The sequence below is a fragment of the Maylandia zebra genome, linkage group LG22 (assembly GCF_041146795.1).
Source record: "Maylandia zebra isolate NMK-2024a linkage group LG22, Mzebra_GT3a, whole genome shotgun sequence".
Classification (NCBI taxonomy): domain Eukaryota; kingdom Metazoa; phylum Chordata; class Actinopteri; order Cichliformes; family Cichlidae; genus Maylandia; species Maylandia zebra.
The window spans coordinates 35,815,068-35,831,484 of NC_135187.1; the positions used below are offsets into that span (position 1 = coordinate 35,815,068).

The 16,417-nt window shown below is 42.8% G+C and overlaps 1 protein-coding gene across 3 annotated transcripts; it reads right to left on the minus strand.

Annotated features, from left to right (window-relative positions):
- Positions 1 to 2,821: 2,821 nt before the first annotated feature.
- On the minus strand, positions 2,822 to 13,109 carry anln (anillin, actin binding protein). 3 transcript variants are annotated; one of them, XM_076879130.1, is made up of 23 exons: positions 12,986 to 13,109; positions 11,426 to 11,576; positions 10,919 to 11,341; positions 9,895 to 10,217; positions 9,464 to 9,761; positions 9,072 to 9,238; positions 8,887 to 8,976; positions 8,690 to 8,798; positions 8,116 to 8,402; positions 7,903 to 8,036; positions 7,676 to 7,817; positions 7,455 to 7,590; positions 7,033 to 7,206; positions 6,741 to 6,867; positions 6,538 to 6,586; positions 6,364 to 6,417; positions 6,217 to 6,249; positions 6,106 to 6,124; positions 5,390 to 5,502; positions 4,978 to 5,064; positions 4,773 to 4,880; positions 4,417 to 4,589; positions 2,822 to 4,331 (listed from the first exon to the last, which is right to left on the minus strand). In XM_076879130.1, exons 1-23 carry the CDS (start codon positions 13,001 to 13,003, stop codon positions 4,211 to 4,213), a joined length of 3,336 nt encoding a protein of 1,111 aa, XP_076735245.1. In that variant the 5' UTR covers positions 13,004 to 13,109; the 3' UTR covers positions 2,822 to 4,210. The 3 variants fall into 3 exon arrangements, with proteins under 3 accessions (XP_076735245.1, XP_004561030.3, XP_076735244.1); XM_004560973.6 differs by having other exon boundaries at positions 8,116 to 8,399; positions 9,464 to 9,764; XM_076879129.1 differs by having other exon boundaries at positions 9,464 to 9,764; positions 12,986 to 13,108.
- Between the last annotated feature and the right edge of the window lie 3,308 nt (positions 13,110 to 16,417).

The window sequence follows — 16,417 nt, forward strand, 5'->3', positions numbered from 1 at the left end:
GCTAGATTAATGCGATGGTGCTGTGTTTATTATGTTGCTCTCTTTTTTTGCTTCTCTTTTCTTTCTCTCAACAGGTGATCCAGGACATTTGTATATTTCTCACTGTCCCTCTTCCTTCTGTTTTTCTTTTCCTTCATCTTTCTCTCTCCCTTTCCTATCCCCCAGCCATGTCTGTCCCGTCTGTAACAACTGAAAATTAAATTAAATTACACCAGTAAAAAATACCTTATTCTATTCTTAGAATCAATCAACAGACAAGTTCGACTTATTACCGGTGATCCAGAACAATCTCTCCCAATGTTGCAACAGGTCAGACACCCCAAATTCTTGAAGGACCCCGTCTTAGGGACATGATCAAATGTCCAAGTCCAAGTCCACAAAACAGATGTAGACTGGAGGGTCAAACTGTCACCACACTCGAATATAGAATAAAGAGCTGGTCCGGTGATCTGCAACCAAGATCAACATCACACTGATGCAACTGAATCAGAGATTCAACTTCCCATCGCCGAGTAGATACTCACGAAATCAAAGGATCGGTGAGAAAATGTGATGCTTCCAGCTAGCTTTGAACCAGAACTCTGAATTTAACTTACTGTATCCCAAGTTGTATGTTCAGCATTACTTACTATGGTGATTTAACCAGATTTTAAAAAGAGCCACTTTTGTGACACACAAAACTGACTTGTCCCATTTTTCATGTGCCACCACGCTGCCTCCAGCCAGCTCAGCTCAGCAACAGTGAAGCAATTGGGGCAGATTCATTTCGCTCTGTGGCTGACACACTTCGTACTTACAGCTTTATAGTGCAGCTCAGGCAGAGGAAAAGTTTTTTCTAGACAGTATAAAGGGGGCAAAACTGTTTTCAGTTCAACTTCACAGTGTTGCCTTCCTGCTTTTGGAGCTACTTCAACCATATATTCCAACATCACACTATTTAGAAAATGTGCTCCATCATTCTAACTACACGGCTCACCACTAACACGTGAGACTTAGCCTTCTTTACTGCCACAGAGAGTAGGTTCCTGGCACTGTACAGGAATGGCGTGCTACACTGGGTATTCAGTGCCAGTAACTGTTTCACTAGTCTAGCCCACTTGAAGTCACACAGAGATATGTCCCATTAAATAAGAGGTTTGACTCCCCCTGTCCTCAACTGCTGACCCACAAGGCAGGATATTGTCCACAGGGTCATAAATTTCCCTCGGTGTCGCCTGCTCTGGCTCCTGGAAGACAGTTGACTGTGGCTGCTGGTGTCTGTAGCTTGAATGTCTGAGAACAGAATCACCAAGTACCAGAGTTTGATTCCCAGCAGGTGTGTCGCCGAGCGGAGGAAGACAGACACATGTGGGTGGTGAATGGGAGAATAGTCTATGTTGATTATTATAAAGGAATATCTGCATCTTTTGTTAGGCCAGCAGTTTGATTGCTTATTGTGTCAATTAATATCTGCACTATTTACATGACGAGACATCACGATTATTTAGGTAATAGTATATAGTGCATATAATGCTGTGGGTTCTCTGAAGGACAAAGTGACATATCAGAGGAAGTTTTACTCCCAGATATAACTCAGCTGCATGCCTTAAAGCTAATAATGCCCTCAAAGCCTTTAGTGAAGCCAGAGTTCTGCAGTGAGCAACGGACTAGAAATCCATATTGTCCCATATTAGCAAATAAAGGCAAAGCTTGATTAAAAATTTCTAGCCTTTAAAGACATGTTTAATAAAACACTTAAAAATGTAGTTTTGAGCGATTTAGTAACTAAATCTGAGAGCTGGGATAGGCTCCAGCAAAGGACAAGCAGAAGCGACTGGATGGATGTATTTAGTAACTGTTGCACATAGAATATAACCTAAGCACAATAAGCACCACAGGCCGTGCCAGTGCAGCAGCGGTAGGGGGCGAGGGTTGGGTCATGCTAAAATAGTCTATCGTGCTAAAATAGAAACTAAATGTGAGCTACTTCTATTTCTGGGTGGTATTTATATTGATGCTTTTCTACTTAGCCTTTTCCATAATAAGCATCTATGGAAAAGGCTAAGAAAACTAATATTGTTCAGCATGAACACATTTTATATGGACTGCTCAAATTTAGCCTGATGAATGTTTCTTTGATTGGTCAGAGGCCCTGTTGGTGGTCAGTGGGGCTCTGGCAGTGCTCATCCTGTTCCTCCTTGCACAAAGGAGCACATACTGCTCCTGTTTAAATACCTCAGGACGCATTGTAAGGTATTTGACCGCCCGGGGCTCCTGAGCTGGAACATCATTAAATCTACGATGGTAGATTTAATGACGTTCCAGCTGCAGCAGCTGTCTTAATGTGTCAGGTTACAAAAGCAGAGAGGTGCACGATCTAGACCAGCCAACTGCCAAAGCTGTCTTTATAGGTCACACTTGCTGATGATCAGGTAATCAAGTGCATTTTGTTAGCAACACATGGCTGTTACTCTGAAATCTCATGTAAGCCATTAAAGATGTACTTCGGTATTTATGTGGTTGCAGAGTCCTGTGGAAACTTTATTTTTCACGACAGAACTGTTTATCTCAGTGAGGTCACTTGTTTCCTGCATCATCGCTGTGTAACCTCTTTGCTGTTTATCACAAACACATGATTGCACTTCTTGCTGCTGAGAAGGCCCAACCAGTGATTCAGTTTAGGAACTGACTTTATCCAGTAAGGTTTGGAGCTTTTATTCTCCAATAAAGGAAATCATCATTTAAATCTGCATTTTGTATTTACTGGAGTTATTTTTCTATTAAACTTAGTTTGATAATCTGAAACAAGCATGACAACTGTGGAAAACCCCAAGAAATCAGAAAGGGGCAAATACTCTTTTTAATGCACCAAATTGCAAAAAGGTAAAAAAGCACCGTTTTCATTCAATATAATTACACAGCAACATGTAAAACAGCCCGTCCATTCTTTTTTTAATAAAGCTTGTAGCGTACATTGTTAAACAGCCACGTTTACCAAATCAGTGTAAAAGGATGGAACAAGAGATAACTAGAGATAATGATGCATGGAGACCATTTTCAGGTTGCATTTATCAACATTTGCTTTTAAAAAAGTGCTTTTATTGAAAATGTTATTTATTTGCAGGTCACTAGACTATTTTATTTACTCTGCATTGTCTAACAGGTACCTAAGAGGTAAACGTGCACTCTGTAGTTTGCTGTTACACCTGAGACTCATTAACATGTATATAAAATGACATTTGAAAAAGGTGGCTGCTGATGCTTCCCCCAGCTTCCTGGTAGATACACGGGTGGCATCAATTTTAAAATCATCAAGTTACTGTCACAAGTGAAGTGACCTCAACCTCCCCCCTCCACGTCGCTGCGATTCAAACTACACTAGTTATACCGATCGTATAAACTCCTACGTCACTGTGTTCATATGCATGTCCATGCTGCCTGCCCACCTGCCAGGGTGACAAGCTCTCATCAGCCTTTTACAGCTGAGGGGTCAAAACTGTCACCTAAATTAAACCCCCCCCCCCCTCAATTTCTTTGTGTAGATGAGCCATGTGTTATATCTGACAGAAGCTTTACATTTTAATTAAAAATAAGAAAACTGAAACATGGAAGCACAGTGGTTAAACACTGCTGCATCACACTGATGTCTGGAGCTCTTTGTGGAGCTGACATGTTCTACCTGTGCCTGCCTGGTTCTCTCTTCCACAGACATGCACAGTAGGGTAAGACAGGCAGCTGGGACATGGGCCAGCATGCTGGTTATGCAGACTCAGGCTTCAGAGCAGGATATGTAACAGATCGGCTCCCCAGTTATCTCCATTGAACATAATACTTTTTTGGGGGAGGGGGTTATAAAGCATGGACACATATACACACTCACTCGCGCGCACACACACGTATATATTTAGAGACAGAGGAATTTGAACACCACGCACATTCAAATTTCAACACTGAAACCAAAAGTTTTAAAGCCATGCAGCATGTGCATATTAAATATTAGCATTAACGTAAAAACGTGGCAACATCAGCCAAAGCACATCAAACCAGGCTTATGCATCAGATATATAAAAACCCAACACCCACGTCAATGCAGAAAAACCTGTTCTAGCATGTGTCGGATGTTTATTTCACCTCCTGTGATCAATGATCCTACTCAAATATCCAACTGGTATGATAGTATATTGCACTTAGTAAGCCATGCATCATCAGCAGTCCAAAGAATACAAAGGGATTAGTTGGGCAGCGGTCTGTTACAGGCATCTGGCTGCCACATCCGCAGGTCCACCAGAATCTGGTTCAGCTTCTTCATCCACAGATTTCTCTCCTCCTTGGTGTCAGCACTCAGCCAATTTCTGCACAGGAAAACAAGCAGAGTATGTTGACTGTCATCAAGCCACTCTTCAGGAGTAAGTACCTGTCCATATGGTGGAAACGTACCTAGTGACACACGTGGTGTTCTGGCACTGGCTGACAAGCGTTTCTCTGTCATCGTCTCTCCGTGGTCTGATGGTGATGAGCTCAAACGTGTTGGGTCGGGCACAGAACTCTCTGCTGGCTGGCTCCACTGCCTTACTTGTGCAGTTGGACAGATTGATGCGACCAATGGGATTCTACGAGATGTAGAACAACCCTGTTCAGTCTTTGCTTACATTTTATTCTTAAAGCTTTAAACTTTGGCACCGTCTATTTAATGTTTTTCAGTTGTTACTGCAGGTTTAGAGCAGTCACATATTAGTCAGCACGTGAATGTAGAGTAACAGACAAAGTTGCTTGCTGGCTCGCAGCATTGTTACCTTTCTCTTTTCGTCGTCTGGGTAAGTCCAGTAGGAGATGCAGTATCCTGACAGGACGCACCATCGTCTGTGCCAAGCTCCAAACCCACTAACATCTTCAAACATCGTCTGTGGTAAGAAAAAACAAAGACAGATGATTAGACTTCAAGAATAGTTGTAGCAGCAGCACATTAAGGCCAGCATCAGCCTCATGAGCCATACTCACCAGGAAGCCCCTTTCCTCCACCTTTGAGCCCACTTCACAGTGCATCTTAAGGTAGATGTGGCCCTCCAAAGGGCACAGGAATGGCACCTATGACCCAGAGCAGGCAGACTGAATGGAAGGCTAACACTTCATACAGCACTATGCAAAAGTCATGAGCCACTGCACATTTCTTTATATTTTACTGGGAAAATAAGAAATGACAATCATTCGATTTCAGTACATGTGGGAGAAAAACAGTGGTGCAGTCTACAGGTGAATATGGACATGGAAACACTGTGTGTGTGTGTCATGGTTACATACATAGGCTGACATAATTACTGAGTTTACAGATGCATGAGGATGTTACTGCCATGGATGTAACAGTGTGAATGGAGACAGATATACATGGACTATGAACTCGGGGCTTTCATACCTTCTCCAAAGGAAACTGGGTCTTCCCAATTGAAGCCAGGGTGAGCTTGTATGCTCCAATCAGAGCAAAGTTACTGGTGCGAACCGCATTGGGGCCTCCAGGACTGGCCACAACTGCAACAACATACATTATGCTTAATAATGACAAGTGACACAGGGGCAAAGTACTGAACACATGAAAAAAGGAAGGTGCAAAAAGGCATGGACACACCCCCAGACATCTGTCAGTAATTACAAACCCTGCTACTGGGTGCAAATGCGTCTCAGCTGGTTCCTATAAAAAGGTGCCTCATTACTGACATCTAGTGAGAATTTCATGTCAAAAGAATCTTTAGAAATATATTGACTTGAAAACACTGGTGATGTGTACCCACTCTGGCTCCATCTGGCTCATTTGTTTTTTTCAGACATGCATTATAGCTAAACATCTGTATTTGGTTTTGCTCAGATACAACTTTCCACACAAAAGCTGTCACACTGTGACTAAAGACGTCACCTGGAAGAGTATTGAAATGTTTCTCCTGTTTAAAACGGCCCAAATGAACAGAATCCACAGTGTGAGAACAACAGATCACTGATTCATCCAGTACGTTTATTTGACCTAATAAAGCTCATTTCTCCTTGAAGCTTATATTGAGACCATCACTCTGTATCTTTTACACTTTGTTACATAATAGTCTTCACAGCACAGTTTGTATAAACCTTAGTGTCACATACCTGGTGTCTGTGTCGTCTTCTGCAGGAGAAGAATAAATTAATTAACATGTGGAAAAAAGGAGCTTTTTTCTCATTTTTCCTTTAAAGTTTTAGTTTTTTTTAAATACTTACAGTGATGGCAAGGAACTTCTTTGGAGTGATAGCCTAGGAAGATGAAGAAATATTACATTTGTTTTAAAGAGTAAAGTGAGAACAGCCACACACTCTAAAAGCATATCCCAACAGCAAACAACAAACGTAAAATAAAACAGGAATTACCTTCGACTTGTTGGTTTTCTTCTTCTTGTCACTGCAGATTTCCCGTTTCTGCACCTGAAAGGGAACAGCACTGTGCACCATCAGTAACACTGCAAAACAGAAACTTACAGAAGACTATGAACAGACGGTGTCACAGAAATACAGCGTTAGTACTTGCAGAACGAGGACACGTACCAGACAGTATACTTCTACACTGATGTCAAAGCCACTGTCAACGTCAGATCTGAAAGTCAAAGATTCTCCTCAGCAATCAGTAAATAAATTGATTATGTTTAGTTAATAGTGTTTAACAACAGAGGCGACGTGCTGAAATGATGAGTGACCACAGCGGTGTGACTGAAGGCCAACAGTGCCTCCACTAACTGCTTCTGACTCACATAGTGAACTTGGTGGGGAAGGTGAGGGTGTCGCCACTCAGGCCACGGTGTGTCGTGGCTAAAGGCGTGGCCACAATGTTCTCTGCTCCCGCCCTGATCATGATGAAAAATGAATGTTTGGTAGACTCTGAAATAATGGAAACAAACAGCATGACAACATTAGTGTGAAATTGTGGGATTTCACTCTGACTGAAGATTCTTAAAACTGACAAATAACAGTTTAATAAAAGCACTCATTTGAGATGTGGTCTAATGGAGAACATGGAGAACTGTAGAGTTATGGATCGTGTACCTGGTTTATTGGCAGTGGAACAGACAAAGTCTGCCTTGAGAGGCAGGCGTAGCTCCTGCAGGGTGATGCAGCCTTTGGAGGCCATTGGCTGCGGGGCTGCAGGCCCCTCTTTCCTTCCTCCTGGATTTCCTTTCAGCTGGTCCAGCTCCACCTTCAGTGCTTCTCTCTTTTCGCCTGAGGCCATCAAACGTAAACAAAGTCATATCTTTGGGCCAAACCATGTCCCTCGTTAATCTTCTAAACACCGACATGTGGAACTCTAACATCGACACAGGGTAGGTCTGTGCAATGCTTTCACATTTTATACAGGAAACTAAATATTAGCACTATGTGTATTTTTATTTGTGTTCCTTTACTCAAGACTCTGTGATCGTGCTATGTGAACAACCTTGAGCTGACTAAGGAAACAGAGATGTGCTTACTTGCCACCAGCAGCAGCCTCTCTGCCTCAGCCTCCACCTGCGAGCCTTTCCCGTGTTCTTCATCTGTGCAGCAGTTGAGTGCCTGGCTGGCTTGATAGATAACCGTCTGCTGCAGGTTGATTTCATTTGTCAGAATCTACACAAAAGGTAGATTTGTGTGTAAGATCAGACTGTAGTTTATTACCAGTTGAAATCCTATATGGAACAAGTTTAATGTAAACCTTTATCTTCTGTTTGACACTGAACAGGCTGGATGCTCGGGGCTCCTCGGCTCTCTTAGAAACGTCTTCTTTTCTCACAATAACCTGCTTCACACTGGGCCTCTCGGTGTTCTTCACCCTGGTTGACCTGTATGCATCGATACTTGCACACAGCAACAAACATTCAGTGAGACGGTGAAAACAGACGGCTCTGAAGCATCTCAGCACTGCACGGAGGAAACACTTACCTGTAGGGAAGCTTGTGGTCCTCACTTGAGACACTTGCACCATCTCCATCTGAGGAGGTCTGGAAGCTTTTGGCTATGGCGACATCGTCGGGAGTTGTGCTCTTCATAATGAAAGAGTTGGCTGGAGTGGATGTCTGCACAAGTCATGAAGAAAATATTATCACTGAACAATTACCGCTGCATTTCCATGGACGAGGACTCGTCGGTGCTCACCATCATTCTTTTTTCTGGACTGTTTACCACAGCGGCCACAGTCTCTGCCAGTGGAGTGAGGAGGGACATCGAGGAGATGTTTAAAGCATCTTCCTCATCACCGCTGGGATCTTCACTCTGTTCTAGATCTCCAAACAGCTCGTTGATGACGGTAGAATTGACAGACTGATCCACGTTTTCTTCTCTTTTCTCCTCTGGGGTCTCTTCAGTCAACTTATCTGTAGTGTGAACAGCCACTTTCAGGGGGCTGGAGGTCAACACTGGAGGGGAGCTCAGCTGACGACCTGCTGTTTATTTAAACCCATGTTAGAAGTCTTGAGATTGTCATCAGGAAGTATGGTTTGTTTTGTTGTGTAGAGCTGTACCAACATCCTAAACTCAAAATCTGAAATTAAACTGAATCACTGCTGAGGGTCCAACAGAACCACCGATGGTGACAAAACACACAGCAGTCATTGCACTGTGACTAAAAACAATATGCCATATTATAATCTGCCCGACACCAGATAACTGATAGCTTCACTTTACCAGTAGTCCGAGTACTCGGGCTCTGTTCGGGACTGTCATGCAATACCTGAAGGAGCGCACTCGCCGCCTGCGTCAGATTTCTTACATGGTGCAGGGAATTCATCCGGCGGCTCAGATGAGATCACTTCTCTCTCAACAGGCTTTACGACCTCTTCCTGAAAAGTACATCATTTGAAAAATCCACTGGGGTGAATGCTGGGAGACTTTATTTACTCTGCGTGTGCCTGATGCTTCCTGTCCAACCTTAGTGTCCGCTCCTCCTTCTTTGTCCTTCCACATTTTGCTCCTCTGCTGGAAGCGACTGCAAATTTGAGCCAGCTCACTCTCACGCTCCTGAAACGAGCAGGCTTGATATTAGAATGTGCCATTCTGCTATTCGGATAAGGGCGAAAAACATAACTGCAGCACCAAGAATGACATCAACCTACCAGTTTCTGCCTCATAGTGATGTCAGCGGTGGTTGTGTTTGTAGCCTGGGCAGCTCTGAGTCTCTCCTGTACCGACCTGGTGTTTGGACTCACAGAGGCAGCGCTGGTCTGTACTCCGACTCGAGCAGGTGAGCTCTGGTTGATGCGCTCCCGCAAAGATTTCACTCCTATTTGAGATGGTAAAAATCACTCTAACTTGTGGAGGATAGAATCAACTAATGGGTCTGTGTCAACACTGATTTGAGCAGACAATTAAATGACAATGTAGGAAGGTGCCCCTGGTACACAAGTGAATAGAATCGGCTGATGTGCTAAGAAACTGGCCATATCAAAACATGCAGACACTGCCACTGAGCAATTTTCATCATAACCAGCTTTCCAGTCCAACTCACCAAAAGCTCCTGTAGTAACCTTTTCCCTCGAGGCTGGAAGGTCAGATGAGCTGGGCTTGGCGCAAAGCTCCAGCTTCTGGGGACTGCAGGAGACATTTGGGCCTTTGGACAGGGCCTGATGTTTTTGGGGACTTTGAAGCGCTGACATGGAGGAGCTGGCCTTCTGCTGACTAGATAAGAGGGCCGGTTCCTCAACCGAGGTCTTCTGATGAATAGAGGACACTGTCGCGCCCTGGTTGGAGCACTTCTGAGGACTGGATACCAAGTCGGCTTTTTGAAGGCTTGGAGAAAACGCAGCCTGCTGAAAAATAAACAGATGGAAAGCCAGTTTATTTATACAGGAGATATATTTCTAGTGACCCAGGAAACCTTGCAGGAAAAGCTAAAATTTGAATAGTGAAGCGATTATGCACAAGATAAAAAATGAATACCTGCTTGGAGATGCCCGTGCACTTGCTCCTCACGGTTGAACTGGTCACCGAAACGCTGGGTTTAGTGCTGGAAGCCGCAGCACCTCTGACTGTAAATCTGGGACTAGACGAAGCAGCGAGCGTCTCCTTTGCTTTCTCTTTGGGGGTTTTAGCATGGCTGAGATCATCCTCCCAGGAACCAATGGTTGCAGCCAGGTTGGCCAGTCTGCCTCTCCTCCCAAGGGAAATTTCTGAGGAGACAGAGGGACTGGCAGCTGGTTGGGCATCAAACGGTCTCTTTATCGTGGATACAGGAATACAGTCTGAAGGTACATCACAAGCATCTGAAAAGGGAGAAACTATTTCACTTTTACACGTTTATTCACACGTAAAAAACAGACGTTATCTGGAATTTCAGGATTAGAGCTCATCTGAGGACGAAGATGGAACATCTGTTTTTCTGAATGCTTCTTGGTGTCATAAACTGTAACTGTAACCAAAAGAATCACGTATAAGAGAGCCAACAGTGTGTTATATAGTTCTACATTACATATAAGAGAGATTTCTTTAAAATAGACAGCATCAGAAAGCATTTCAACCTCCTGTTGTCTGCTTGTAGAAGTGGGAATCACCAGACAACACAATACCTGACCTATGATACGATATTACTGCCATTATCGCATTTTTAAAACTAGATTACACACAGTCACTAAAACCTGCCATAAGACCGACTCACTGTACCATCAGTCTGACACTCAGCACGATCTGTTTCTGAAACTACAGCAACTGTGAGAAATGATCAAAAATCCCACATCTGGGACTTTCTACATAGACAGAAATTCACACACATTTCTTGGTTGAGCCGATTTCATGTAGATTCCCTCAGCTGTTATCTCAGGATGGAGATCTTTTGTCTCAGACTAATTTTTATTTATTTCTGATCATTTTGTCCCCCCCCCCCCCCCCCCCCCTCCTGAAGTCTTGTTAATAACTTCCTGTAAATTTAAACTCATTCTATGTAAATTAAACAGCAGGAAACTGTTACCGTCAGTGTTCCAGCACTTCCTCTGCTCTGCCAGGTTTTTTAAGCGTGATTTCATGCCAGCAGCAGATGGAGCTGGATCCTCTGTGTTACTCTGAGGAGCTGGATTGGCGGCTCCTATCTGTGCTTCTGTTCTGCTTGGAGGAACAAGAGCAGTGCAGACAGCCACCTTGTCGGGTTCTGGGCGTTCCGCTTTCAGCTGCACTGCCTGAGACTGCAGAACAGGCTTTCCTGAAGTCTTCTCCGAGGAGGAGAAAGGCCGGATGCTGGCTGGACCCACCGGGGGCTTTTTGTCTGTGGGAGGATCTGAGAGAAGAGGAGCTTGTGGCATCACCGGCTCCTGGTTCTCTTCATCAGCTGCAGGTTGGACATTTTCTCCAGAGCACTTGCGCTTCGAGGGAGATGGCTTTGTGGACGTCTGGGGCACTGAAAACAATAAAGAGATTTAAGCAAACACAAGACAGCTGCAGCTCAGAGGTTAAAGTGCCAAAACACTAAAGGGGCTCATACCTTTATCAATAAGAGACTCGCTGATCACAATGTTTGTGTCAGTCAGTGGCTCTCGAGGCCTTTTCACCACCTGTCTGTTCGCTGCATTGGTTCTTTCTGCGAGTTTCTTCTGGAGGTTCTCTCTGCGAGCTCGAGTTCGCTCCAACAGTTTCTAGTTTGGTAGAGTTGGGTTGTTAATAAAACATCACCTCTGTAGTGTTCAACTGCTTTAGTGAAACAGAGTCAAGCTAAATTACAAACTAAAGCCAGGTGCACAGAGGGATTTATGGCAACGCTGCTGCATCTAAAGGGATGATGCCGCTCACAGATACAGTTTCTGCATCAAAGATCATTTACAAGTGTTTACACCTCATATAAACGGTTTAATAGTCTCCTATAGCTTTGGGCTCTCACTGTTCTCTTTGACTACTGTTACAAATATTTCCCTCACTGTCAGATTCTAATGTTTCTTAGTTTTAGCTGTCAGAGCTGATAACTCCTGAAACATGTGAACGCATCCAAAGAAACACGAAGTAACCAAAGATAATAAGAACGTGTTTGCTTTCCCTCGTGTTTCTAACACTGCGCTTACATTTCTCCTGTTTGTTTCATTCTGCTGTCTTACTATTCATATTTTAATTGCTGCATATTTAACGGGAATGCACCCATAACCTCGTTGTCCATGAACAATTGCACTAAAGGCCTAATTCTATTCTGCTGTGCAAGTCCCGACACGTACGACACCCTACATCAGCTCTGCAGGCGCTGACGAAAAGCATTGCTGAAGAATGACGCACGCTCCTGTACGCCTGCGGTTTAAACTCTAATGACATCAGACCTGATTCATGTCGGTTAGTTAGCTGGCAGCACCGACATGAGTGAAAATAACAGAAAAGAAAGAAACTGACGCCCAACAGGTCCGACTGCTGGACGCAGCTACGGACACTCAGCGAGTTTAACGACTGGGGCGTTGTTTGACCTCCTAAGACCCGAACTCTTCCACGGCAGCATTTTTAATTTCACTTTGATATTTGGTCACATTGGGGCCCGATGAATGTAAAAACAAAGAATTACCAGGTTTTTTAACCTTATTTTTGTTTTTAAGAAAAATGAGAGCCACATGAGGATATTCGTTTAAAGTTTTGATAGAACAGTAGCATATAATGTCCTCGTAAGTGGACATCAGGCCCTTGTAGCGCAAAATTGAGTATTTTGGTCTAAATAACCCAAAATGTGATGTCCACATATGTGGACGCTAGAAGGTTAAGGAGCGCTTAAATATAACGATCATTCAGGAGCGAAATACTTGTTAACTTGTTCCAGCCACATACATACTGACATTAAAATGAGATACTTTTGTGGCTCATGTAGTCGTTTTGACCAAAGAAACACGTGACATGTTTTCTTCAGCCGTGTTAAAAACGTCAACGTCTAAAGCTAATAACAAACAAGCTAATGCCCCGTGCTCTCTGAGCACTACCATTATAACATTTGGTTTCTACGTTAGCTGTGCACTATCCAGTCACTTTAACGCAGCTTCTTCCGTTGTTGGCTGATTAGTAAAGTTTTTCTGTGACTCACCTCAGTAAACGGATCCATTCTGGTTACTTTCTAACAACTCGACTGCAGTTTGAAGTAAAACTACTACAACTGCGCGACTCCAGCTTCTCTCTTTGTACCAAACAGCTTCTGTTCAAATTTGAATTTCGGCGCTGTGACTACTGCGCAGACTCCACATCTTCAACGGACCACTTAGAGCCAATCAAAATCACCGAGAGGGGTCGTGACCGGTGTTGTGCCAAAGAATGACTTCCGGTGTTTCGGTGTGTTTTTTATGTTTGCTCAGATTACAAAATAATCTGCAGTCAGCAGGGTTTACGAAGGTGTTACATATAAAATAAAGAAATGGCCTGTTTTGCGGGTATCTTTACGACTCGGCGTTATTTTACATACTGTGTTCTACATTATATTTGATTCAGCCTTTTTGACCACTTAAAATATTCTGAAATTATTGTTATGTTAATTTTTGTTTTATGTCTTTGCAATTTTTGCTGCCCTCTTGGTCCGATCTCTTTTGGAAAATAAATCTTTTCATGTCAATGAGTTGAATGTAAATATATACATTCATTAATAACATAAAAGTTGCTTTGCAAAAAAAAAAACTGATTGCAGTTTCTACCTGTGACAAAAATATTGTTTCTGGCTTTAAACATTTGTAATTTACGATCGTTTAAATGTCGCCAATCAAAATTTTGGAAAATGTCGGAAATTGCTTTTTTGGCAGGAATTACAATCCTGTCTAAGTTTTCGCAAGAGGAAAAAACAAAAACATAATTCATGCCAACCCGGTACATTGGAAGTCGGCACTACAGAGTCATGCATTCTTGTATCATGTATCACCAGCAGCACAGCTTCGTTGTTGGATTCAAAACCCGCTGCAGCACATTCATGGACGGAGCCCGCTCAGTGCTTTGGCTGCGGCCAGGGCTGGACTGGGACATAAATGGGCATTTTGACTAGAGACCGGCCCACCAGGTATTTATAGGAAAAGCCATAAAGCCTTTGAATGAAAACAAACGCTGCTGTGACAGTGATGTACAGTCTTGTTGGTATATGTATGATTTCTATACATTTTACATCAGATAAAAACTTTGGTTGTAAGATTCAGATAATTATTTAATAAAAGCGAGAAATTTTAAATGAGAATCAGAAAGAAAAGTATTTCTTTGTGCCCCGCCCCTGCACAGTTACCAGCTGTCAGCTACTTAGAAAAGGATCCTGGTGTTATTTGTCTCTCAGAAACAGTTCATAACTTCAACTCATTCATGTCACCTAAAAGGTAAACCTGTTTCTCCATCACAGCTCTGATGATCCAGTAAGGACATCTCCTGGTTTCATCTTCATGTTTCCCTCTCACCACACATCCAAACCGACATCATGACCAGCAGCTTTACAGCTGTGGCTCCAGCAAACATCAGCTGATACTAGAAATTAATATTAAATCAATTCTAACAACAGCTGATCAAGCTTAAACGTGCTGCTGTTGTTTAGCGCGACATCCGCTGGTTTCCTCTTTCGGCACAAAGTGGGAGATAAACAAACAAGAGAGCCAATCAGCTGATCACTGATCAGTTTCATGATTGAAGCAGCAACAGGAGAGAGAGGGGGAGAATGAGAGAAGAAGAGGCAGCTGTGCAGCAAAGACAAAGAATAAATCCAGCTTTGTGTGTTTTTCCATTCTAGCTGAATGAAACTGTTTTCAGCTCAATACCAAACGTGTAATATTTTCTCTGAATGCGGGACGATTCCGTTTTTACAGGACGGTTGGCAACTTTACTAACTAACCCTATGAATAAAATTAAGTTCACAGTCAGTAACATCACAGCACCACCCAGCTGTATAGAAACTCCGTCATGCTAGTACGCAGTACGAGTTATTGAAACTGACGGTAAAAAGTCAGCACAACGAAAATAATCTCCACCTAAACTTGTTTTATATCTGACCCAGACAGACTGCAGGTCATCACTTCTTACCTGAAGTTCAGTTCACCTGACACTCGGACCTGCTTCTCCTGCCTCCACTTTCCCTCATTTTTTAGTTTTAGTTTTTGAAAAAGTTTGACAGACTGTAAATGTGAAAAACAAAATGCAGCATTAGACCCTGATTCGGGCGGTGAGGTGAAGCAACATGAAGCTTCCAGTTTGTCTGGGCTGTGTCTGCAGTGACTGATCTAAAGAACACCAAAAGTCATGAAACTCTGGAGATGTAGGATCTTACTCAATGATCTCTATTATTTTGGACAGATAGTTTAATCTTGATTATTTAACAATGTTATGAGGTTCAACACTTTGGATTCAGTCAACTTGTGTTTCTGTTTTTTTTTTAAACAAGAAAATATGTAATGATATTGAGATATAAAAATTAAAGAAATAAATGTTAAAATAGACATAGAGGAGGATATATGACATGGAGTTATGATGGGTTTAAACGTCACACCCATTTCCATTACAGGTCACTACTGGTCCCTGTGATGGGGACCAGAGGTTGCATTCCAGGGTTTATTTTAAAAGCTAGATTAAAAGGAACACATTTATGATTTGGGAATTCTTTATTAAGTTTAGTGAGTTTGACATTTTTTTGTAGTGACAGCGTCTGGAAGATGAAGAAACACGATACCAAAACGTCGGTGAGTGTATCAAGCTGTAGAAATCTGCGGTCCCTGAGCACAGCTAGCCACACCCGTTATCGGTGCGTGTATTGCTTTAAGAAACATTATGTGACGTGTACAGCAGCAGTGTCCTATCACCGTGCGGTGCCTATTTTCCCGATCCGGTTTCCACTTTTGCGCAGTTGTAGTGTGAGTTACGTCCCAATGCTTTGCTCGTGGACTCATTTCTTTATGTTCACACGAATGAACACGATTTTATTTGCAGACATGTGTGTAAACCTCCTCCTCCTCACACACAAGTGCGATCACTCCCACTGGGACAAGCACAAACAAAACTTTCATTTTTATTTTACGCTTTTCACTTATACTTCATTACAAAATATTCTTCTTTCCAAGCTCCTTAGACCCTTACCAAACATATATTAGATATACTGTTATGCCAAATTAATTGGAATACATACACTTCACCTTGTATTTCATCAGTTGGTTATAATCAGGATCATTTGGTCTCCTGGTCTCCTGGTATCAGAATCATGGGACAAATTCTTTCTCCAGGTTGCCTGCAGTAACTTTTTTAATCCAGCAGCTCTCACTACTGAGCAGCACATTAATCACTTCATGAGGAGTCATCCAACCATCACCAGCGTCATCTCTGCTGTCATGGGATCACGTGACTGCTCAGAGTCAATTTCTGATCCGATTGCTGTGTAAAGTGCTTTGTCAGTAAGGTCAATAAGATCAGTAAGACCTGAAAATAGCTCAAAGCTCATGTGGTAAAATCTGTGTGTTACAGGGCAAAAAAAAAAAAAAAGTGGGGGGAGTGGTGCAGTGGGTTCAGGGGGCAG

Coding starts and splice junctions, on each gene's coding strand:
- anln (XM_076879129.1), bottom strand. Junction 6,868..7,032: donor TTCCACTGCCAATAAACCAG/GTACACGATCCA, acceptor CCATTATTTCAG/AGTCTACCAAACATTCATTT. Junction 4,881..4,977: donor TGGAGGAAAGGGGCTTCCTG/GTGAGTATGGCT, acceptor TTCTTACCACAG/ACGATGTTTGAAGATGTTAG.